The following is a 25,362-nucleotide window of genomic DNA, read 5'->3' as shown; positions in this document are numbered from 1 at the left end:
GGCTCTCGGGTGCGGCCGCCGCGGCTTCTCGTTGCGGGGCGCGGGCTCTCGGGTGCAGGCTCAGCAGTTGAAGCTCATGGCCTTGGGCGATCCGCGGCACATGGACTCTTCCCAGGCCAGGGATCAAACTCACGTCCCCTGCATTGGCAGGTGGATTCCTAACCACTGGACCCCCAGAGAAGTCCTATTCTTATTGCTTATTACTTCATTTCTGCTTTTCTTTTACAGAAGTTTTAAACGTACATGCCTAGTTCGTGTGTTTATTCTCTTTTTAAGAACGGTGGTACGTGTAGCTATGACTTGGCCTGAGTGCAGGTGCGCACACACCCCTTTAACTTGACTAAATTATGTAGTAACAGTGCTGCTGCTGTTTTCATTGCTAATTAGCTTTTCTAGAAATCTATTATTAATTAAACTTGTAGTTGGCATTAAATTCATATTGCAATCAAGGAACTCCAGTATAGCTTGCTGATTTTAGATTGTACTGAGACTTTTTCAGTCTAGCATAAAATCAACTCTTGTGACTATGCCAGGAATATTGTAAAAGACATATCTTTTGCTTATAGGGTGCAAAGTTTGGCAAATCTATCAATTTAATTATACTAACAACTCAAATGATTTTTCACTTTCTTGATCAAAGAGTGAAAGAGGTTATTTCTCTTTGCATTTTAAACAACTCTTGTCTTAATACCCTTTATCAGCTTCAGCACTGACTGTATCTTTGCTACTGCTAAGTCACTTCAGTCGTGTCCGACTCTGTGCGACCCCATAGACGGCAGCCCACTAGGCTCCCCCATCCCTGGGATTCTCCAGGCAAGAACACCAGAGTGGGTTGCCATTTCCTTCTCCAATGCAGGAAAGTGAAAAGTGAAAGTGAAGTCGCTCAATCGTGTCCGACTCTTAGTGACCCCATGGACTGCAGCCCACCAGGCTCCTCCATCCATGGGATTTTCCAGGCAAGAGTACTGGAGTGGGGTGCAATTGCCTTCTCCCAACTGTATCTTTTAGTCTTTCAAAATTACCCTCTTTGCCCTGGTTCTTTTTACTGTTATTATTTTTGTTTGTTTGGGTGCATTGGGTCTTAGTTGCAGCGCAGGGACCTTCCAGTTGCGCCGTGTGGGCTCGGGAGCACGTGGACGCTGCTGCTCCACAGCATGTGGGATCTCACTTCCCCAGCCATGGACAGAACCCAGGCCTCCTGCATTGCAGGCTGGATTCTTAACCACTGGGCCTAATTCTTCACCCGAGATTAAGGCTGCAACCTCTGTTCTCTCCTGGTGCACGTGCTTGGAAATCTTCAGCCATTCGTTGATTCTGATGGTGCTGTACCTGACCTTGTGATTTTTCTAGACAACATATGTGTTTTTTCAGTCAGTTCTAAGACAAAGGCTCCTAGTAAGGGGGCTCTTGCCACTGTTCACATGCATGGAAAAGTCTGGCCTTCCAGGGTGGAGACAGAAGGCAGCCTAAGGTGGGGCGGAGTGCAGAGTTGAGAGGTGGACTGGTTACCATTTTGTCGACTGGAGGGTAGAGGCGTGTGCAGGATGCTGAGACGGAGCCCCAGAAGCACCGGCCCAGCTGGGAGGAGAGGGGAGGAAGGATGTGAGGGATCTGAAGTCTGGTGGCAAAGAGAGAGGAGGGACGGAAGGCAAGGCTGGGGGCGGGACTCAGCAGTGGCTGGGGGCGGGGGAGGAGGAATGGGGAAGGGAGGGGGAGGGGAGGGGGGAGGGGAGGGGGAGAGAGACCGACGTGGTCCTCCCACCCTCCTTCAGGAGAACGGCTCCTCCCCGGGGCCCTGCTCTGGCGCACACCCCGTCCCTGATATGTCCGGGGCCGGCCATCACTGTGGCACTTTTTCGTGACAGGTAGAAACTGAGGGGCTGAGACGCCACTGCCACTTCAAACAGGGGCCCGAGAGCAGGGTTTCATCCAACAGAAGTGGGGGCACTCCCGGGGAGGGAGGAACTTGGTCCCAGGAGGGCCTGGGCGCCCCGTGTGATGGGGTGACAGGGAAGGACTTTGTCCAGGGCCAGAGACTGAGGGGTGTGGAGCGGGCAGGACAGGAGTTGATGTGGGCGGACTCCGTGATCTGGCATGGATGGTCCCCAGAACGTGCTGCTGCAGGAGAGCCCCCCTCCCCGCCGCCGGGCAGCTCCAACCAGCAGTCACATGACCTGGTCATCCCACTCCTGGGTGCAGATGACAAAGAATCAAAAACAGGTGTTCAAACAAACACTGCACACACATTCAGAGCAGCACGGCCCACAGCAGCCCGAAGGTGGAGGCAGCCAAGTAGCCATCAAAGGGCGAATGAGTCAACAAAACGTGGTCCGTCCACACAGTGGAATATTATCCAGCGTGTAGAGCGACAACATTCAAACCCAGCCTATGACATGGGCAAAGCCTGAGCGACTACAGCGAGTGACGTCGGCCCTAAAGGACCACACGTGTATGACTCCATTCTCACCAAACACCCACAACACGCAAAGCCACGCAGACAGAAAGCCGAGCCTGGCTGCCCTGGGCTGGAGGAGGGGCTGGAGTCACGGGTAAGGCGTTTCCCATCTGGTGATGGAAAGCTCAGGAGTCAGACAGAGGGGACCGTCGTACAGCCCTGCGAATGTGCTGGACACCACAGAACCGTGCACTCTCAGCTGATTAAAATGGGAGACTTTAGTTATGTGATTTTCATCTCCTGTTAAGTTCATGCACACACAGACAGTCACACACACACACTCACACACATACACACACACACACACACACAGGCCTCTCTGAAGTCAGGCCGCTGGATTCCCATGTGGCTTGCTTCTCACCTGCTGGGCATCTTAAAAACGAGGCTGATTCAGGTCAAGTGCCTAACGGGCAGCTAGCACACGTCCGGGACCCACCCCTGTAAGGCTGACCATCACCATCATGACCTAGAACAATCCATCCTGACTCCAAACGCCCCCATGCCAGTGCCCTCTTCCTGACACTTAGCCTGAACGCCACCCGCTGCATGCGGCGCCCACAAAGGCCTGGAAAGCAGGAGGCCTGGCCGCGCTGAGAGGAGCTCCAGCTCAGGTGGAACACCCTGACGCTGGACCTCGGTCAGGGCAGCCCCAGGGCCACAGCAAGTGGGCAGCATCGTGAACATTTCTGAGACCCCAGCCCAGCTGCGGCCCCACAGGCAGGACCGCTGGGCAAACAGGGAGCCTCAGGCAGCCCCGAGCACCCGCCGCCGCTTCGGAACCTGTCCACTGGCTGCTGCAGGCCCGCCTACTCAGCTGTCGGCTGGTGGGCTGCCCTTGGCCTGCCCGCCCCAGCTCAGGGAGGCACCGGCAGGCTCTGGGTCGTGGAGAAAAGCCCTCGGCCAGCAGAGCAATGCCAGGTCACCGACGCCTGCCCGTCCACACGCCCTGACCGTAGGTCCTGCCCCAGGCACTGTCTCTGCTGGGGCCACAACGACAGACCTGGATAGACACCGCCCCTGCCCAGCACAACCCCCTCCCCACTGCCAGTCCCCCACCAGTGGCTGGCAACCCCCTTCCACCCTGCATCTCCAAGACCAGCTTTCCTGGCGGGACCCAACGCCCCTCTCACAGCCCCCAGAGCAGAGTCCCCACTGAGTCCCTGAGGCCCGCCCGCAACCCCCAAGCTAACAATGGGCCGGCCCCTGTCCCTCCGTCTGAGGGTTTATTGCTGGACAGATGCAGAGCAGCCAGCAGAGGAAAGACAACAGAGCTCCTGCTCCGCTGTCCAGGGTCAGTCCCTCCTCAGTGCCGCAGAGCCTTCCGGGGGTCCAATCTCACAGGGAGTCCAGGCTGGGGTGGGGGTCTCCGGGGCCAGAGTGGGAGGTGGGGCCTAAGGTGGGTGGGACCCCGTGTCCCGCTCTGCCCGGAAGGTGCCGCCCACCTGGGGGCCAAGACTCAAGGGCAGGGGGCAGGCTCCTTCCCCGAGTGACGTTTACCCCCACCCCTCCACCAAGAGTCCCCCTCTCCCTGCCCATCTGGGACCTGGAGTCGGGAGCCCTGAGGTCCAGAGCTGTGAGCCCCTCCTTGAGGCCCCGGTCGGGGTGTTCTCCCAAGGCCCCTGCAGACAGCACGGAACCTGGCCACGCTCACAGGGCCACCGTGTCCACTCCTCAGTCAAGGGGGCAGGGATGGCCGCCCGCACCCCAGACAGGAGAGGGGCAAGTTCAAGTGCAGGCAGGAACCAAGTCAGCAAGCAGCGCCCCACCCACTGGCCGCCCACCCACGCGCTCAGATCAGTGAGGACTCAGAGCTCTCAGCACGACCCCCCGTCCGCTGCTCTGCCGGACCCCAGGCCCTGGCTCTCACCACCCCCGCCGTGGGCAAGGCCCCCACCCTGAGATGCACAGGTCAGCCTCAGGGGGTACCGCATGCTTCCTGCATCACCCCGGCACAGGCTCCATATATGTGCACACACCCACACACATCACACGCACCTACATACCCACACATGTGTAAACACACAAGTACATGCACACCTGCATACACACACACAAGGCTGAGATGCTGCCACACTCAGAACCACATCTGGGAATGGGGGCCACTGGGCCTCCCCCATCCAGGACTTGTGTGGAGTGAGATGGGGGATGTGGTACCTGCCTTTGGGCTCCAGCAGGTGGACAGGCGTGAGCCAAGCTTCCTTACCGTCAGAGGCTCCAGAATCAAGGACCAGTGCTGAGGACAGTTGGGCGGGGGTGGGGGGGGGCGGAAAACGGTGGGGAGCAGAGGGGGGCCCTCCATATGGAACTCAGAGGGCAGTGAGCCCACGTGTAGGAGGGAGCCTCCATCACAGCTCCGGTCTGATGCAGAAACGGACTCAAACAGACCCATCCGAAACCCAACACCATCAACTACACAACTTCTTGAGAGTCCCTGGGCTGCAAGGAGATCAAACCAGTCCATCCTAAAGGAAATCAACCCTGAACATTCATCGGAAGGACTGATGCTGAAGCTCCAATACTTTGGCTACCTGAGGCAAAGAGCTGACTCATTGGAAAAGACCCTGATGCTGGGAGAGATTGAAGGCAGGAGGAGAAGGGGACGACAGAGGATGAGCTGGTTGGATGGCATCACCAACTCAATGGACATGAATCTGAGCAAACTCCAGGAGACAGTGATGGACAGTGGAGCCTGACGTGCTGCAGTCTGTGGGGTCACAAAGAGTCAGACCCAGCTTAGCAACTCAACAACAACACACCTAGAAGAAAACAGAAAACCTTCGGGCCTCAGGTCAGGCAGAGGTTCTTACACAAAGCACTGGAACCACAGCCCACAGAAGGACAAACAGGGGCGTCCTTCTCCACCAGCATCAAAGGCTTTTCCTCTTTGGATGACACCACAAACCGGGGACAACCTGTGCAGAGCGTGCAGGTGAACCCTGAAGTCACCAGTAAGAAAACAAGCAACACACCCTTCCCAACCTTTCAAACACCAGCTTCCCTTGTAACTGCCCACATCTGGAGACAACCCAGACGCCCGGCACCAGGCGAGCGGGGGCCCAAGCGGCCCCACTGTGGATGGCTGCTGCCCCGCTGTGAGGGGTGGGCAGCACCCAGGATGAAGCTCCGGGGGTGCTGAGCGAGGCAGAGTGCTCAGTGCAGGGCCCCCCACTCTAAAAACGCCAGCAAGCACAGACCGACCTGCGGGGACCGGAAGCAGACAGGTGGGGGCCAGGGGGCAGGGGGCGGGGCGAGAGGGAGGGCTCCCCAGGGACACGATGACACTTTGGGGGGTTGACGGACAAGCCCGCCAAGCTGACGGTGGTTTCACGAGCTCTACATATGTCAAGACGGGTCAGGCTGCGTACTGGGTTGGCCGCAGAATTCAAGAGTAACAGAAAAATCTGAACTTTGGGGCCAACCCAGTACCCTAAAGCAGTTGATTGGACGTCAGTTGTATCTCACTAGGCTGTTCCGAGGGCTTCCCAGGTGGCGCCAGTGGTGAAGAACCCGCCTGCCAATGCAGGAGACGTAAGAGACCCGGGTTTGATCCCTGGGTCAGGAAGATCCCCTGGAGGAGAGGGCATGGTGACCCACTCCAGTATTCTTGCCTGGAGAATACCATGGACCGAGGAGCCTGGCGGGCTACGGTCCATGGGGTCGCAGAGTCAGACAGGCCTGAAGTGACCTCATACACACGCAAAGCTGTTCTGGAAAAAGTGTTCTGAGAAAGGGCCCATGGCAGGCACACTGGCAGTAAGCCTGGCAGAAGCAGGCCTGCCCTGGGCCCCAAGACTGCCCCCCCGGGCCCCTGCGCCCCGATGTCATCTCAACGGCCTCTGCAAGGCTACTTCCTGACACAGTGTCCGCCCTCAGCTGGCCCTCCGGCCATACCACGTGCCCTCAAGCCAGGGGACAGTGCCCCACTCTCCCCACCCCACCCCTCCATGAATGAGGGGACGGGACCGAGTCAGCACCCACCTCCCACCAGACCCGAGGGCATCCATAGCTCAGTCTCCGCCCAGGAGCCGCTCGGGGGCAGGGTGTAAGCTCAAGGGGCCACAGCCCTGCCCAGCTGCCCAGCCACAGCCCGGCGCCTCTCGCCTCCTGACCTCTCTGGGAGCACCTCCCTCTGGCCCCCACCCCGGGGCCCCCTGCAGCACACATGGGCCCCCACGGCCTGGGAAGACCCCTGACCATACCAGCTGGCTGTGCCCAGGACTGCCAGCCAACCGGCTCTGGGAAGGTGTGGGGCAGGCCCACGGGGTGCCCCTCGAGCAGTGGACGGACAGGACAGGGCAAGCAGAGGCCTGCGGCCACCACCCCCGACCTGCCACGACCCGGAGCCCTGCTGGGGCCCTGGGAAGTGGCTGCAGAAGGCACAGGTGGGCCATGGCATCCAGGCTGCTCAGGGACAAAGGGCACAGCGGAGCAGAAGGGACAGGGCAGCAGGCCCTCGGGGGCTCACTTGCCCGCTGGGCACTGCCGGGACACAGCCCAGCCCCCCAGGGGAGTGGCTGGCGGGGGCGAGGGGCGTGGCCTCAGGTGAGCTGGACCCCAGGTCACACGGAACTGCAGGCCCAGGGCATCGAGGTGGAGGGGCTGCCGGAAGCCCAGGCTTAAGGTTCATGTGGGCACTCGGCGGGTGGGGGGTGCCTGAAGCCTGAGACCCCCAGGGCTGGGGTCACTCGTGGGCCTCAGCCTGAGGGCACAGACCCCACCCCAACGGGCCAATGACCACGGCGTCATTGTTGGATGTCCTCGGGCCTGGCTTGGAGGTATGTCCCTGGGCTGGACACCACGCTGAGACCGCATCGCTGTGGCTGGCTGTCCCCATGGGCGATGACCCCCTGGGTGGCCCCATCTCTTCCCAGCTCTGCTCTCATCAGCACCGAGGTCCTCTCTGGGGTCTGCGTCCCCCCCAGAAGGCACTGACCCTGGGGCCTCTGGGAGCCAGGGACATGCCCACTGGCTCAGCGGACTGTGGACGGGGCCCACCCTTCAGGAAGACCTTCACCCTCTCCCCACGATGGCGCCCCTGAATCTGGGGGGCCGCCCACTGCATCTACCTGCCCGCTGCCCTCCAGGCCCGCTGGGTGCTGACCTCCTCAACCCTTCATGAGCAGGGGCTCTAACCCGTAGCCTGCCCTCCGCGACACCCGGCGATGCCTTAACCGGCACAGCTTGGGGGCAGACGCCACTGCTGTCCGGTGGGTGCCGAGGCCAGGGGTGCTGCTGCCCCAGAGAGCACAGGATGCCCCCCCCACCGCCCCAGGAATGATCCAGATTAAAATGCCAGGAGCGCTGGGGCAGGCGGGGGAGCCTACGCTATAAACTGAAAGCTCTCACGATCCCTGGTGCAGATAAGATGGCTGAGGCCTTGCATGAAGCCACCATCATGCCAGACACGTCCAGGGCCAGGGCACAGAGCCTGCCCGCCCCACACCACCCTGCAGACGGGAGCACTCTCTCTCCATGCCCGCCTAGCAGTGCCCGCCCTCACGACACTGGTCAGCATTCCTGTAGCCTGGCTACCACGGGCAGAGCCAGCCAGCAGCGAGCTCCGCACAGGGCCTTCTGGCCTCCAGGATCATGTTCCCCGGGGCAAGGCTGACACCAGAGGCCAAGCCCCGAGGCGGGGCAGACGTCTGTGATGCCACCCCGACTCTCACTTCGGGACACGCCCAGGGACGGGAACACTGCCAGCCCCTCACCCCTCTGAGGACAGCGCCTCCTGGACCCTCACTCTGCAAGGCTCCACCCTGTTCCTGCAAAGTGGGAGATGCATCGGGGATGGTGAGGACACAGAGGGGCCAGGCCCACCCTCTGGAGAGGAAGCCATCCAGGGTCTGCCCCACTGACACCCATCTGTCTAGGCCGGAGCTCAGCCAAGGCGGCCCCTTCTCCCACTCACTCCCCCAGCTACAGGGTGGTCACTGTCCACCCTCATCATCAACACATCCTGAACAGAGGCTTCACCCAAGTCCCCTGCTCAAGGCCTTGGTCCAGGACCAGGGGGTGCAGTGCCCTTGTGCCCAGCCCCCACCCTGGGAGGCCATGCCAAGGCGGTCACCCAGCTCCCAGAGGAAGGGCGAATCGTGTTACCAGCTGGGCAGGTGCCACCAGGAACCACCCAGATCCAGAACCACCAGGGAGGCTCAGCTCCCACCAGGCCTGCCAAGCCGAGGATGACCTTCCTGCTCCCAGGGGCATGGCAGGCAGGTGAGCAAATGGGCCAGGCAGTCCTTGGGAGCTGCCCAGGCTCGGGGCCGACCACACACGCCCGTCCGTGGAAGCAAGCGTTAGGCTGCAGGACCACCCGGGCCACTCCTTCAAAGCCCCGCCCCAGATGCTCCTGGCCGGGGTCCCCCAATGTGGCATGATGGTGGGGGGCAGAGCACCAAGCCAGCCCACCCCGGTGGGCTGGGCCCGGGACCTGCATCCTCAACTCAGGCCCGGACACCTCGGGAACACCCAGGAGGCAGGGCACCTGCTCCAGCCACCAGCAGGCAAAGTGGCCCCTCATGGCCCCTGCGACACCCAGAAGGCCCCCAGGCCGCTGTCCCCCACCACCAGGGCACAAGCCCCGGGCTGAGCCGGCCCAGAGCAAGAGGCCAGCAGCAACTCAGGGAGCAAGGGACCGTCCCGGGAGGGGGTCGACGCAGCCCTGCCACCCACCCTGATGGGACCTGGGCACGTGTCTGTCCCCTCGGGGCCTCTACCCACTTGACCGGCTGCGGGGCCATTAGCTGCCCCCCACCCTGGTGGGCGTGAGCTCCTCCAGCTCAGACCCCAAGACAAGCCTGGCCATGGAGGAGTCAGAGGTCTTGGGCCACCTGGCCGGGCAGAGGGCAGCTGGCCGCCGGCCCAGGGATCCACCCCAAGGGCCGCAGCTGCAGGGAGGGCCCCAGCCTCCTTCCTGGATGGGCAGCCCGGCCCCCAGGTTGGGCACAGGGCTCAGTGTTGTTGCAGCTAAAATAGAAATCAGGCTTATCTGATAAAGAAGAAAAACAAGGAAACGATGAACAGCCTGGAGAAAGACCGTACAGAGGCCTGAAAAAGCGAAGCCGCTCAGAGAACCTTTAGCTGTTACTATGAACAAACACTTGTAGCCAGACTTGTCCTTCACACAGCTAACTGCTCGCAGACCCCACAGGCCCTGGGAGCCTGCTGTCCAGGTCCTGGGGTGCCCTTCCTGCCCCAGGGCTGAGGCCTCTGGGGGGCTCCCCCCGCCATCAGCCGGCTCCTTTTGTCTCTGGGCAGGACCGCCCCAGACCTGGGCCGAGAGGGACCCGAGCGGACAGTGCAGTCATGACCCTGAGAGGCTGGGGTCCCCTACATGGCAGCCCTGCCCACTCCCTGCAGTCCCTGCCCCCCAGTCTCCCTAAGAGGAGGGCCGGGGGCCCAGGCCTGTCCCGGCCCAACCCAGAGGCAGCGTCCGGACGCCGGTGGGCACGGACGCCTCGCTGCCCTCCCGACCCCACATCATGCTCAACCCCCTCGGGATTCCCGGCCACTGGCAGGGTGAGGGGCCCCAGGACCCTGCGAGGGCCTGCAGGCTGCTGATGTTCATAAAGACAACCCTTTACGATGATTTTTGAAACAACCAGTATTTTCAAAGTGGAAAATTCAGAGAAGCAGAAGTTTAAAAATTACAACCCAGAACCCACACCCAGGGGTGACCACCAGGAGCCCCTCAACGTCCACTTCCGGGCCACCCCATCCGCTCAACTGTGCTTTTTGGGACCTGTGACGCCGGGACCCGCCGTCTGCCGTGGTCACAGCCGGTCCAGGCCGCACGTGCCCCCCGGCACCCCTGCTGACCGCGCTCTGCCTCACTGCAGACACAGTCCTTCATCCGGGTCCCCTGGCAGCAAACCAACCCCACCCAACAAGGAGCCCCCGGGTGCTGCTTCCACCTTCCCTGTGATGGGTTTGCCGAGCACTTCCTGGGGAGCCGGCCCCAGGGGCATGGACCCTGGAGTGGCCGGTGCAGCCAGGGGCCTGGCCAGCCACTTCTGGGCTGACCCCCTCCTAAGAAGCATCCTGGGGTCTCAGGAAGCTGGGAGGCCACTGCTTAGAGCCTCGAGTCCTCCAAACCCGGGTCAGACCTTGGCCCTGTGGTCTCCGAGCTCCCTGAGCGAGTGCCGAGGCACCCCAGGGGGGCACAGGGAGCCCTCCCAGGTGACCGCCTGCCACCCCACCCCCACCGAGGAGACCCGCGGACACCCGGGGCGGCGTGACTTGGCGGTGGCGGGCGGCCTGCCAGAGACCTTGATAAGAGCGCGGAGGGGGGGCCTGTCCTGGGGATGAGGCCAGCGAGGCCCACAGAGCCCCCAGCCCCGCCCGTCCCCCTCATGGCAAGGGCAGCCAGAACATTCCAGCGCTGCCTGGGAAGTGCCCAGGAGTGAGGTGCCCACACCCCCGCCGAGCTGCCTGCGGGACTTTGGGCCTCAACCAAGGGGGCCAGATGGGGGAGGGCAGAGAGCAGCCTCCACCCCCGGGGGCTTCTCACCCACTTCCTGTTTCATCCTCAGCCTGGGGACAGGGGGGTGGAGGGCAGGCCTCTCCAGGGACACAGGGGGTCACCTGGTGGCCCCCGGGTACACACAGGTCAGGGACAGGCCAGGAGCAGAGCCAGGGGGTGGGGCTCCCCCCACGATCAGGCAAGCTGGGGCCTCCTGGGATGCATCTCACTCCCTTCACCCCCCCCACTCAGCAACCCAAGGGTCTCAAACACGCCAGGACCCTCACCTAGGCCCCCATACAGCTGCTGGACTCGCTCGACTGAAGCTGGAACTCTGCCCTCCCATCCCCCTAGGCCCCTTGCCCCTGCCAGGCCTCCCCGAGCGGTTTGATTCTTTGTGGGGTCACCCTTCCCTTCCGCACCCCAGGGCACACGAGAGGTGGGTGGGAAGCAAGCACAGAACAGCCATGCCCAGTGCCGTGGGGTCTCCAGGGGACGCGGGGGCGCTGCGAGGGCTGCCACTGCACGAGGCTTCCATGGCACCTGAGGCAGCATGTTCCAGAAATGGAGCCCCTCGCTGGAGCCTGGGGGGCAGCCGGACGAGACAGTCAGAGGGAGGGGGCGAGTCCAGACTCAATGCCACAGACGCAGCGCGGGCACTAGCCCTGCTGGCCAGCAGGCTCACGTCCACATCACCCACCGTGGCAGGCAGCCTGGGGACAATGTGCAGATCCACCCACATGTCCACGGATCACTCCCGTGGCTTCCCAAAGTGACGCCCACAAGGACAGCCCTCCCGAAGACAGGCCTGGGGACCCCGGCAGGACGGCGGGACTGGTCTCCCTCCACCAAGGACTTTCTGCAATTTTTCTAGGTTGTGGGCTTCAGCTAGGTTGTCCCAGGACAGCCGATCCACCCCAACCACCCCGGGGATGAGTCTGGCCAAAGTCACACTGCCTGTAGACCCTCTCAGGACAGCAGGTGACCAGTACACCCAGTGGGTGCTGGAACCTTGTGGAGTCATCCGGCCACCTGTCCACCCATCCACCCCCACGTCCATCCATCCGCCTGTCCATCCAACATCCCACTCTACATCTGTCTGTCCACCATCCACACCCACATCCATCCATCTGTCCATCCGTCCATCTGTCCATCCAACATCCAACTCTACATCCATCTGTCCACCCATCCAGTCCTACATCCCATCCATCCATCTACCATCCATCCCTACATTTGTCTGTCCACCATCCACACCTACATCCATTCAACCATCCATCATTCCACCTGTCCATCCAACATCCATCCCTACATCTGTCCATCCATCCATCTCTACATTTGTCTGTCCATCCATCCACTCGCCCATCCCTTGGGGACACTTACTCCAAGCTGTGCCCTGTACTGGCCCAGGGATCCTAGACCCTCCCCCTTATTCCACAGCAACCACAGGCCTCAAACTCCTGAGACTCAGGAAGCTCCACGGGGGCACAGGGCTCCCTCCCACAGCAGGACCCCATTCCCAGGAAGGGGCACAGGGCCTCAGCCCACCAGCAGACAAGACTGATGTGAAGGCTCCCTGTGCACGGATGACAAGGACCCCAAACAAGAAACCAGGAGCCCCGTGCCGGGGAGCAAGGGCACCTCTGAGATGGACCTCCCCATTCAAGATGGATCTCCTGCTCCGAGATGGGCCTCCTGTCTCCTCTGGCCCCCGTCTTCTGGCGGAGGGGCCTCGACTAGTCAGGGCACTGGGTCTGACCAGGCCCGCTGCTCCACACCTGCTGTGCCCCCTGAGTGCCTGACCCCACCTGGGAAGGGAAGGAACCACTCGGACTGTGTGGGTGAGACAACAGGCTGGCCGGGCTGTGGGCCAGGGACACCGTGGCCCGAAGGCACGCATCACACAATGCTGGGGAGCAGCCTGGGGTGAAGTTCCTCGTGAGGCCCACTCCATTGAGGGGTTTACTCTGGACTTGTTGCAATGTAGCCAACAGGCACGTCCTCGAGTTGACTCCAAATCCCGAGACGGGGCCCCCGGCGCCCTGACAGGACGCCTGATTTCTCTCGTGCGGCGATGTTCCGGGCTCACCTCATGTGTCCCCTACCCCAACCCTGCACATGGACGTTTCCCCGGGACCCCTGGTGTCCCCCCAGGGAAAGGGAACCTGGGAGCACAAACCGGGGGCCAGGGATGCTCAGAGCCATGGGTCCGTCTTTCTGTCTAGCCCTTTCCTGGAAATGAAGAAGCGTTTTGTTGTTGTTGTTTTAACTGGAGGATGACTGCTTTACAGCGCTGCCTTGCTTCCTGCCCTATGACAGCGTGAATCTGCCACAAGGGTACACACGTCCCCTCTGGAAGTCCTCATTTCATGCACTCTCGAAGCCTGGCTTGAAAATCTGTGAGCACTACCTTGCTAGCATGTGAGCTGAGCACAGTGGTGCAGTAGTGTGAGCGTTCTCTGGCACGGCCCTTCTTTGGGACTGGAATGAACGCTGAGCTTGTCCAGTCCTGTGGCCACTGCTGAGGTTTCCAGGTTTGTGGGCATATCGAGTGCAGCACTTTCACAGCATCATCTTTTAGGATTTGGCCACCTGATGAGAAGAGACGACTCACTGGCAAAGACCCTGAGGCTGGGAAAGACTGAGGGCAGAAGGAGACAGGGACAACAGAGGATGAGGTGGTCAGATGGCATCATCGACTCAATGGACATGAGTTTGAGCAGACTCCAGGAGATAGTGGAGGACAGGGAAGCCTGAGGTGCTGCAGTCCATGGGGTCGCAAAGAGTCAGACACGACTGAGCGGCTGAACACCACCATCTGCAGCTCTCTTCTGTGGTCAACGTCCCAGCTCTCAGGCACACCAGCAGAATTCCTCGGCAGCCTCACCCCATGATTCCCGCACAAGGCATTTAGAATAACAAAACGAAAAGCATCACAGCCGTGACACCGTGAGCAGCACGTGTGCACACACCCAGCTCTGCTCGTCCTGGGCGGACAGCCCACTGGCAGCAGGTCACCTGAAATAAGACCTTTTCTGGGAACCATTCCACCCGTCAGCGAAGCTTAGGGTCATTTATGTTTTGAGGGACTTCTTTTTCTAGTTAAGATTTATTCAGGGATTTGGGAGATCGGGGGTTGCTTTTATATTTAAAATTATGGGTACTATTTACAAGGTTCCAAAGTCAAGCCCATAAAACCATCAAATTATCCTTAGAAACATTTAGGTTCTGTTACGTACCCCCTGCCCAGAGGGTTTAATCCTTCCACTGCTTTAGGTTCTTAATATAAAGTTGCAGGCAGATTCTTTACCAGCTGAGCCACAAGGAAAGCTCAACATAAAGTATTTATCAGTGCCCCCTTTTATTAGAGCAGCAGCAGCTTATTATATTTTTATCCACTGCCTGTGTGGGGTTTTTTTCACGTAAAAATATTTCCTGACCAGACTACCCTGGTGGTCCAGTGCTTGAGAATCCATGTGCCAATGCCGGGGACATGGGTTCGATCCCTGCTCGGGGAGCTAAGATCCAGCATGGCACACAGCGTGGCCAAAAAATAAAAATCTCCGTTAAAAAAAAATCTAAATTAAAAAAACATTTCCTGGTAGTCCCTCCGTTAAAGCATGTGGAGACTGCGTTGTCCCCCTGGCACACCTCCACAATGCTCTGCAGGCCGTGAGTCCAAGCTGCCTCCTGCGCCAGGCACTTGAGTTCCCCATCTTCCGCTATTAGAAGGAATGCTTTAGCACTCAGCCTTGGGCTTCTCTGGTGGCTCGGTGGTAAAGAATCTGCCTGCCAATGCAGGAGACATGATTTCGATTCCTAGGCCGTGAAGATTCCATAGGCCGCAGAGCAGCTAAGCCCACACACCACAACTACTGAGCCTGCGCGCTGCAGCCCCAGGGGCCGCAACTGCTGAAGTCCGGGCTCCCTAGTGTGCACGCTCCCCAACGAGAGACACCCGCGACCACAGCTACAGAGCAGCCCCTACTCGCCACAACTAGAGAAAAGCCTCTGCAACAGCGTGAAGACAGCACATCCAAAAACCCAGTTTCCAAACAATTTAAAATTCAATCAGCCCTGTGCACATGTACTTTGGTTTTGGCGGGGCCGGGGGAGAAGGGGGCAGTATCTTCAAGACAGGTCCCCGGAAGCGGGACTTCTGGGCCAGGAGTACGGGCAAGCACGCTCGCGCCAGATGCAGCCAAATGCCAAAGCCCACTCCGCACGGAGTCTACCGTCCTGCAGGCCCTCCAACGGCAGGGGTGCCTCTTCTCTGCCTCGGCTGCTACCAGCTGAGGGCGTCGTCTGCATTTCCGCCAGCCCGGGGAGGGGGGGGCCCGCGAAGCCCCACCTCTGCGTCTCTGACCTTCTCACACGTCTAAGGAACTGCCCCGCCAGCTGCTTTGCCCATGAGCTCTCTCCACTCACATCTCTCGCTCATTTCCTTGGGGCCACTGGGCTTTTCCGTCTCTGTTTTAGAAAGGCTCTCTGTCTTAGAGACATTAACCCTGTGGCTGTATTGCAATCCTTCCTTGGTCTTCCACCGCTCTCTTTACGTCTCATGAGCTGGTGGTGCGCACGAACGCCATTTCCCTCCCACTCTAACGCTTCCCTAATGCGCTGGCTTTGAGCCACAGAGAAGCGTCCCCACCCTCACCCTCGGGCTGCGGAGGGTCCCCGAGTCTCCTCCTGGTGCTCGAGTGGTCCTCCGACCACTTGGGAGCCACCCCAGGGTGCAGCGAGAGAAGTCGGTCCACCCTCACCTGCTCCTCCCGGTGCGTCAACTACTGAAAACCGCGTTGGCTGGAGATGCCACCTATCGCTCTGGCTAAATTTCCATGCGCAGTTGGGTACACACGTGGATTTTCTTTACTCTGTTTTATTGCTTGTCCGCATGCCAGTACCACACTGCTTTTACTACCCGAGCTTTGTTTTATAACAATGTGAGCCTCCCAGCCAAGAACGTGGATGTGACTTCTGAGAGAGACCAGCTGGGCATGTCTTGGAGCAGAAATCCAGGCCACGTGGCCCATCGGGATGACGCATCCCAAGCACGTGGTCGCAGGGCTGCTCAGGCACCACATGGCGCTCCTCTGGGTGCCCTGGGAACCCTCAACTTCTCCCCGTGATGGGTGGGGCACCTCTGGGTCAGGGCTCCTCCTGTGGGCCCTTCTCAGCAGGGTCGGCCTGGCAGTTGAGGAGGGGCCCCTGGCCCAGACCGGGGGGCGGCGTGTGGTGAACTGGGGTCCTGGCATGGCTGGGCATCTCCATACGGAGAAGTGTTCCAAGGCTGGAGGGACTCAGGGGCAGGGCGGGGACTCTAGTTCATTTTTCTGACTTCCTCTATCTTTGCACAGTGCTCAGCAGCAAATTTGGCAGGAGGATATGGAGGGACTGTCCCAGGGCATGCTTTTCAGAAGAAGAGAAGGGGGCCCACAGAAACAGAGGGGAAGCCCACAGCCCCTGGTCCCTGGTGAACACCCGATGGGCAGGGGAGGCCAGGAGCATGCCCAGGACAAGAGGCAGGCGTGAGACCGGTGCTATGGGAGGTCAGAAGGGGGCGGCCATCAGGCACTTCCTGGACACAGCCGGGGGGGCCTCTGCAGAGTGGGGGTGCAGGCCAGCAGGGGCGGGTGCCCACGCGCACACCAGGCATGACGCAGGAAACCTCAGTGTCGGAAGAGATCAGGCAGAAGTAGAGCAGCTTTCTGGGGTGGCTGAGCCAAGCAGCCCGGCCTCAGTTTCCCCATCACGAGTCACTGAGCAGAGAAGGTGAGCAGAGACCAGGCCCAAGGCCCAGAATGGGCAGGGTGGGCCCAGGGTCGGCCACCGCAGCCCCTGCGAGGTGGCCACAGCGTGTGCGGGTCAGGGGGCTGCTGGGAGAGCCCCCTCTGACAGGTGGAGCCAACATCCTCACGGAGCGCCTGGGACCACAGCTGGTTCTCCCTGTGCCCAGAGCCCACCACAGACACCGACACGCTGCCTCCCTGGGCCAGGCGTCCCTTCTCGGGCAGTGACCACGCACCCACGGGGGCTCCGGCCCCTCCTCGGGACACACTCCCTTTGCAGGCTTTTCACCCGGGCAGCGAGGATCGGCTCCCACCCAGGAAGGGCTGCTGTGAGGGTGGAGGCATTCCAGGAGAAAGGGCCCTGGCGAGACCCCCCGCCACAAACACTTAGGGGCCTGCAGGACTCTCCCACAGCCCCAGGAGGGTCCCGGGTGCCTGCCCATCACTCTCTGAGCTCACCCGCCTCCCCAGCTCAGGAATGTCGCTGGATAAAAATACCCACAGCCAGTGTCATCAGGCCCGCCCGCCTGTGGGGCTCAGGGCTGCCGGGCAGCGGGCTGACCGTCACGGCCGGGCCACAGGGCTCCTGGGCTTCCTGGGCCGGACACCATGTGACCCCGCCCCCAGCACCTACCCTTGCTGGGTGCGGGCTGTGCATCGAGACGGCTTCCAGTGGCCCTGCCCACCCACTTGGACCCTTCAATGCCCAGGGGCACTGAGAACAGCACACACTAATGCCCCACCAGCTCCGGAGTGGCTGAGCCACTGGGGGCTCTGAGCGCCACAAAATAGGGTGGCCGTGAGAGGTGGCATGGCTCTGCCTGGCGCAACGTGGGGAGGCTTCCTGGAGGGGGAGGCCTCCAAGCTGAGCCTCAGCCTGTGGTTCTGGGCAGCAGGGCTTTAGGGCAGAGACCTAAAACAGCCCATCAAAGGCCTCTGAAGGCCAGGCCCCCACCCACAGGGTGGCAGCCCCCAGAGTGGACAGCCAGGGCCCAGTCAGGCTGGCACGTCCCAGGAGGCCCGGCCTGTGCTCCAGATATAGCTTCCTTTTCTCCTCTCTTCCTCCAACAGATGGTGGCACCCACCCCTCACGGGCCCACACCACCCCACGGTCAGTGTTATAACCCCCGCCCAGGGCCTCACCAGGCCTGCCCGGATCCTGGGCAGGATGAGCTTCAGGCTTTGGAGTCAGGCAGCCTTGGGCACACCAGCTGAGTGACCACAGGCCTGTCCCCTCCCCTCTGTGGGCCTGGATTTGCACAGGGCACAGGCCCATCCCTCTCCACCTTCCTCCAGGGCCCAGGGAGAGCCAGGCTGGCCCTCTGCCCCAGCACCTGCACGCCAGCCAGTGCCCACGGGGCTCAGAGAAGGGGCCCGGGGTCACCTGGACCAGCCAGAAGGCAAACCATGGCGGGGCCAAGTGGCATCACAGGGTCAGAAGCCGCGTGTAAAAATGGCCCCTGGGGCTCAGGTCACCTGGAGTCACAGCGGTCATTCCACCTGCAGCAGAGCTGGGCCCCACACCTTGCCAACTGCACCCCTACCTTCTGTGAGGTCTGGGGTGGTCACAGCACCCGGGGGACTGTGGGAGGGAGAGCCCTGGCCCTCCCTGCCCTCGAGACAGACTGCAGCCACCTGACCTGCCTAGGGACCCCAGGCCACCTCCATGCTCTGCCCCTTGCTCCAAGGTGCCTCCTGGGGAGGAAGCTGGCCCTGCCAGGCCCCCTATCCAGACCCAGAGCCTCGACGCCCGAGGTGAAAGGTCAGGTGGCGGAGCTGGCCCTCACTCTCCCCGTGTGCGTCTGTAGCATCTCCCGGCACGACCACACCCATGGACACAGTCTCCACCTCATGGGGGCCGCGTGTGACACCGTCCCGGTGGGCCGTCTCACTGGGGGCAGAAGCCACAAGAGATGCCACACAAGCTGAGAGTCGACTCAGAACGCGGTTTGAGAAGAACTTTCCCAGGTCCCTGGACCAGACAAGGAGGTAGGGGTGCTTGGCCCCCATCAGGAGCACCTCCCCACTCGGCGCCCAGCACCCAGAGCTGGTGGGAAACCAGGACGTGGGCCCCTGACCACGGACACCCCTGTCTTCTAGCAGCATCCCCAGGGCCTGCTGGTCTGCTGAGCCCCGTTCACACTGAAGAGTCAGCCTGAGAACCGGCTTCTGCAGGAGGACTGCAAGCTGCTGCACCTCTAGAAGCCAGGGCATGGGAGCTGGACACCCCAGGTGGAGCCTGGACCCCGGGCAGGCAGGGGGTACAGTGCCCCAGGCCCACCTTGGCTTCTCCCGCATCTGTCTCCTCTGGTTCAAACCCCACCCCAGCTCCACGAAACCTGCTGTAGGCAGCTCCCCAGGCACAGGCGCTGAGTGCTAACGCACCCCTCCTGCCCCTCCAGCCCTGGGCACAGGCTGGGGCCATGGGCACCAAGCCCCCGGGCAGCTGACGGTTCAGTGTCAGGCACGGGCAAGCATTCCCTCCCACCTGAGCAGCCCTGCCCGAAGGTGCCAGCACACACCAAGCCTGCCACAGAGGAGGGGGTGGGGACTTGGGGTGGCCCAGCCACGGGGCAGCACGGGGCATGAAGCCTGGGCCCTGCCGGGGGCCGAGCGCCCAGCCAGCCCTGTGTCCTGCACCAGGCCGCCCCCTGGCCCCAGACTCTCGGAGTGCACTGATGTGCCTTCCAGCTCAGGGGCTCCCGCCTCCCGGACGGTCCCTCCTCTCCCACTCTGCCTCCTAGGAGCCCTCCTCCCCTGCTGGTGGCCCTCGTATGAGGGACACAGGGGGCTCCCCAACTAACGCCAGGCCAGGACGAGACGCTGGACACGCAGAGGGCAGTGGGTCCAGAAACACTTGGATGGGTCTGGGGTGGCAGCGCGGGGTCTCCAGACAGTGAGGGGGAGACCAGGGTCCAGGTCCCAGAGGACGTGACGTGGGGAGAAGTAGAAGGAACCCTCGCCCAGCTTCCCAGGGTGTTGGGGGCCGAGGAACAGTTAGCGGAAACCCGTTAGTGTGTGTCACTCAGTCGTGTCCGACTCTATGCGACCCCATGGGCTGCAGCCCGCCAGGCTCCTCTGTCCATGGGATTCTCCAGGCAAGAATACTGGAGTGGGTTGCCATTCTCTTCTCCAGGGGATCTTCCCGACCCAGGGATCGAATCCAAGTCTCCTGCATTGCAGGCAGATTCTTTACCCTCTGAGCCACGAGGAAAGCCTTGGGGTGTCCTAAACGGCCCGGTAGGGAGACCAGGGAGCCCGACCACCTCTGCCCTCCCCTACTGGCTCCCCTTCCAGGCCTGTAAGACCCTGACTTGAGCCTGGGGTGAGACTGGCACCAGGGACCGGAGAGGGGGGGATACGCTCAGCAACTGGCCTCCACTTTCCGAAGGGCGGGCGGGCTCTGCCCAGCAAACAGCCAGGCCAGCTGCCAGCGCCATCAATGATTAACGCCCGCTGTGAAGGTGCCGCCCAAACCGCCGGGAAGTGGTTGGGAACCCGGGAAGGGCAGGGTGGCGGGAGGGCAGGGATGGGACGGGATGCACTCCTGGGCACCCCACCACAACCCCCCCAAGACTCCCCCCCAGTGTCCAAGCTTCTCCCCACCAGCAGGAATGCAGGTGGAGGGGACTTGGGGAAACTGAGGCAGGGGGTTTCTCCCTGGCTGGCGGTGGGGGCAGCCGGGAGGAGGCAGGCGTCTGCCTGTGTCACCCTGTAGCTCCCAAGAGGTGGGGTTTGGGGAAAGGGGTGTCGGGGAGAGATGAGGAGGGGAGAGGGCGAAGAAGTGAGGAACAGTTCCGGGGGCTCCTGGTCTGGTAGGAGGGACGAGGAACCTGGGGGCCCTGTCCACCCGGCCTTCCACGGTCGGAGGCGGGGGCCCGGGCCAGTGGTGGGATCAGCTGCTACAGGACCCCTGGGCCCGCCTCCAGTGCAGGCACCCCCCCCAACCAGACAGCCCCCCCAAGGCCCATGAGCAGAGAGGCCACAGCCCCCGCCATGCCCTGAACTAGAGTAGACACCGCCCCACAGTGAAGAGCCTCAGACCAGGACTGGGGGCAGTGGGCAGGAAGGCCAGGCGGGCAGGGGCAGTGCCCGGGCGGTGGCCTCCTGCCCCCTGACCCCGGCAGACGGGGCAGGCCGGGCGCACACAGGAAGGGCTGCTCTCCTTTTGGCCGGAGCAGGGGTTCCCCGACCAGGATGGGGACAGGATATCCTGGCCTCCTTCCCCAGCTGCGCCTGGGACAGCGTGCCCAGCCCCTCGGGGCCGTGGACAGCGGCTCTCACACCCGCCTGGGCCCCAGCCCTTCAAGGCCAGGCTCATCCTTCCTGGGCCGGAAATCCAGCTCAGCCTGGGTCGTAACAACCATCCTGCCCCTTTCACAGTCGGCCTCACCAAGGGCAGAGCTGTCTCTCTGCTACTGTCTCGGACCCTGCCAGAGCCGCAGCGGGCACCATCCACCCCTCTTCTAGGAGCTATAACCAGCCTCTGGCCACTCAGCCCAGGCTGCCCCTGCCGCCCCAGCTTGAAACCAGGTGCCCTAGAGAGACCGGCCAATTCAGAGAGTGTCCCATGTCTTTCGCTAATCTCCTAGAGATGAGAGGACACCTTCCCAGGCTCCAGGGAAGCCATGTCCCCCAGCCGGCCAGGGTCCACCTGCAGCCCCACCCTGCATAGGAGGCTGCACCCGCCTCTTACGGACAGGGACACGAGCAGGAAAAGACTGGCCCAAGGTCACCAGGCCACCTACACGGCCTCGCCTCCCCAGCTCCTCTTCCCCACATGGGGAAGCCGCTGGTCCACTGTCCCCAGAGGCCACCACGGTCCACAGAAGCCACCCTGGCCCTACAGCTCCTGAGGAGGCTGGGCAAGGCAGACCGAGCTGAGCAAACTTCCGAGAGCTAAACAATCGGAATCAGGAAGAAAACACGAGCGCGAGCAGTGACTTCCTCTGGGGTGCGGCGGGCCCTCTTCCTCCACAAGGCACCGTGGCCGCCAGGGAGCTGGAGCGAGGCGAGTGCCCCTGGGCATGTGACCCCAGGACGCGAACCGGTGGCGTGTCTGCAGGCCCCTCACTCAGCAGCCCTCAGGGGATGGGGGGCACTGCTGACCCCTAAGTGCTGCTCTGCCTGGTCCTCCCATCTGTGCCTGGAGCTGGCACGCAGGGTCCTGGCCAGAGAGGCGGCTGGGCAGGGTCTGCTTTGGGACCAGCTGTGGGCTCCCCTACAGTGGGCACCTCAGGGATCCTGGGGCCCAGCAGCTGACGGCGGTGCACAGAAGCTCCCACGAGCCTGCTGTTGGCGGGGTGCTCACACAGCCAGCATCAGACGGGGCGCGGTCCCCCAGGGCCAGTGCACACGCACACCCCCCAAACCCCAAGACAAGCCTCTGCTGCTGCAGCCAAGGGCAAGGCCGCCTTCTCCGCAGATAGCCATGGCCACGGCGAGGCCCACTCTGCCCCGGCGGGGGGCGGGAAAGGGGGGTGGGGAAAAGGCTGGAGGACCGTGGCCTCTCTGTGCCTCTGAGGACACTGTCTCCAGGCCCGGCCCTGCTGCTCTGGAAGGGCCACCCCACCCGCACCCCTAGTACCCCCTGAGCTCAGAGGGGAGAAGGTGAGGGATGCAGGCTGTGCCCCCCACCTTGCCACGCCCACCGACACCCTGCTCCACGGCCGCCCCTCTGCTCCCCGGGGTTCCAGGGACAGCCCTGGGTACCCTGCAGCCAAGGGTCTCCCAGCCTCAGGCCAGCCACAGTGGGAGGGCCAAGCACCCGCCTCGACCGATGGGAGATCGGGGGAGGTCCCACTGGGCAGCCCCCAGAGCAGCCCACGGATGTCAAGCCCAGGCTCTGAGGCCGGCACCACACGGAGAGGCCACCGACCAGGCTGGGCCAGGCGGGAGTAGGGCCAGGTGCCGCCAATAAGGCCCAGCTCTGGCCTGGCGCACAGCTTCCTCCAATCCACCAGCAAGCAGCAGAGTCAGGGCCCCTCTCTCTCCTCTCGTCCCAGACCTGACCCCTCCAGGCACCTCTGCCTCAACCCAGATTTCTAGGAGCCGGGTCAGGGTCACGTGGGGCCGTGGGCACCCCCCTCAGCCATGCTGACGCCTCAGCCACAGCACAAGGCCAGCCACCGTCTGCGAAAGCCCTGCTCTGCTGGCCGGGGAGACCACCCCTGTTGGGGGGCACCGGGACCCTGTCTCCTCTTGTTTCTCAGCCCCCCAGAGTTCTCTCCCCTGCATACGTGCTCTCTCGGAAGGATTAACACCTGGGCCAGCCCTGCGGGGCCCAGCAGACCAGCCCTGGGCACAGGCACTGCTCCCAGCTGGCTCCCCCACCCACACACATGCCCGGGCAGCGCCAGCGGGGAGCTCCCCACCCGCACAGGGTCAGACCCACAAGGCCCTGAACTTCTTCACCTGACAGGCTCCCCGCTGTTTCTGTCTTTCCCATTAACCCTTCCCTTCCCTCCCGGCGGGTCTAAGCCGCACTCTATCAAGGTCCCTCTGGCAGCAGGTGGCACAGGGATTTCGCTGCCCGCGCGCCCTCCCCAGCCGGGGGGAAAGCCCTTCCCCGTGCAGGCCGGCGGCGATACTCACACAGCGAAGTGGTAGACGAAGCACTTCCAGCCGGTGGGGCGCTCGAGGAAGTTGTAGACGCGGCCCTGGATGTGAGTGCGGGCGAGCAGCGGCCGGCGCGCGCTGTAGATGGAGACGCGCGGGTCCAGGCTCACGCGCGGCCGCGGACCAAGGTCGGCGGTGGCGGGGGGCGCGGCGGGGGACACGGGGCCCGGGGCGCCAGGCGGGGCGATGGGCGCGTAGAGCGCGCTGCCTGCCGGGCTGCCCTCGGCCAGCTCCAGCGAGAAGGGGCACTTCTTGGCCAGGCCCGCGCTGCCCCGCCGGGCTCCCGGCAGGCGGCCGCCGCCCCAGCGTTTCCTCTCCGCCCTGGGAGGGGAGGTGGCCGCGGCCATGGCCAGACAGGCAGGAGCTGCGGCGAAGGCGGGCGCCCGGGCGCAGTGCGGGGGACCGCTGCTGCCAGCCCCGCCGGGGCAGCTGTCCGCCGGCCGGGCGTGGGGGGAGGGGCCGGCTGCCAGGGGCCGGTCCGGGGGTTGGCGAGCCCCGCCCCAGGCCGGACGCCCCGCCCCTCACCAACCTGTGCGCACCCCGGCACCCCAGCCCGCCCGGTCGGCCCCGCCCCGTCTGCGCCCACCTGTTCGGTCCGCCCCATCCCGCGCTCCTCGCTTCTCTGCCCGCCTGCGCCCACGTGCTCGCAAACGCCAAGCCCACCTGCACGGCCTGCGCGAAGCACCCACATAAGCCAGCAAGGGAGGCTCAGAGTCCGCAGGGTGCCGGGACCGCGAACTGCTTGGGCAGGAGGACGGGGTGGGGCGCAGACATCCTCTTCACCGGTTCTGAGTCCCTCCACAGAGGGTAGAGGTGGGGAGGGGCGCGCCGGGAGGATGGTGACAAGGCCCCGTATATGGGTCCCCCTTGGCTCCCCAACGCATGCTGCTGGCAGAGAACGCGGTCCGGTCAGTGCCCACAGGAACAGTGAACTCTGGAGGCCAGTCGGGAGCATCCGGGCCCTCGTGGGTCAGCATCCGGCCGCTGGGGCGCCCTGTGCTCGGGAGGATGCGGGAGTTCCTGCAGGCGCCGCTGCCCAGGGCTGCCTGGGCAGGTCAGGGGAGAGGCCTTGGAGAGCCGCTTTCTGGCCTCCTCGCCCTCTGGGCAGGGCTGCTGTGGTACCCTGTCCCCTCTGAGTGGCGCTGGTGTCCAGGTGGGTCAGAAGGACTCGAGTCCCCTACCTGGCGCTGGCATTTCAATCCCTGCATGTTGATTGGCGTCAGGATGGAGAAAGGATGTCAAGCAGAAAAAAACTGGCCTCTGTTAGGACGTTGCCCCGGGCAGAGGAATAACTGCCCACCACATCAGGGACCCGTAATGTGGGAGACACTTCCCAGGTCCTGACTGAGCACCCTGGGCTGCTTTATTTCACGTACTCGCCCATCAGAAAGTCAGTTCTTTGGAAGATTGTTACTACCATGAAGATTTGAGGGAAAAAAAGAGGAAGCGGTAGATGAAACTGAGTGATGGGAGTTTCCAGGTGAGAATATTTGATGAACTTCCCAGGTGGCTCAGTGGCAAAGAATCCGCCTGCAATGCAGGAGACACGGGACATGTGGTTTGATCTCTGGGTTGGGAAGATTCCCTGGAGAAGGGAATGGCAACTCCAGTATTCTTGCCTGGGAAATCCCATGGACAGAGGAGCCTGGTGGGCTACAGTCCCTGGGGTCGCAAAACATTTGGTGACATGACTTAGCAACTGAGAGCTGAGATTCTGCAGATACACCTCAGAAAGTGGAATAAAAGAGAGAGGGGCTTCCCTGATGGCTCAGTGGTAAGGAATCTGCCTGCCAATGACGGAGACGCGGGCTCAATCCCTGACCTGGGAAGATCCCATGTGCTGTGGAGCAACTAAGCCCGTGTGCCACAACTACAGAGCTGTTGCTCAGAGCCAGGAGCCACAACTGCTGAAGATCTGTGCCCTGGAGGCCCTGCTCCACAGCAAGAGAAGCCACCGCAGCGAGAAGCCCGCACGCTGCAGCTGGAGGGCAGGCCGTGCTCGCCGCAACCAGAGAAAAGCCCGTGCAGCCAGGAAGACC

At 62.5% G+C, this 25,362-nt stretch overlaps 1 protein-coding gene across 1 annotated transcript in view; it reads right to left on the bottom strand.

Annotated features, from left to right (window-relative positions):
* KCNQ1 (potassium voltage-gated channel subfamily Q member 1) overlaps window positions 1-23,747 on the bottom strand; it is a 376,324-nt gene extending 352,577 nt beyond the window's left edge. The window contains 1 exon segment of the mRNA XM_055580545.1: window positions 23,300-23,747. Within this exon segment, the coding sequence (XP_055436520.1) occupies window positions 23,300-23,670 (371 nt within the window). The 5' untranslated portion in view covers window positions 23,671-23,747.
* Window positions 23,748-25,362: the final 1,615 nt, after the last annotated feature.

The sequence above is a fragment of the Bubalus kerabau genome, chromosome 5 (assembly GCF_029407905.1).
Source record: "Bubalus kerabau isolate K-KA32 ecotype Philippines breed swamp buffalo chromosome 5, PCC_UOA_SB_1v2, whole genome shotgun sequence".
In the NCBI taxonomy this organism is placed as follows: domain Eukaryota; kingdom Metazoa; phylum Chordata; class Mammalia; order Artiodactyla; family Bovidae; genus Bubalus; species Bubalus kerabau.
Note: the sequence above shows the minus strand (reverse complement) of the source record. Positions and strands in the feature narration are given on the sequence as shown.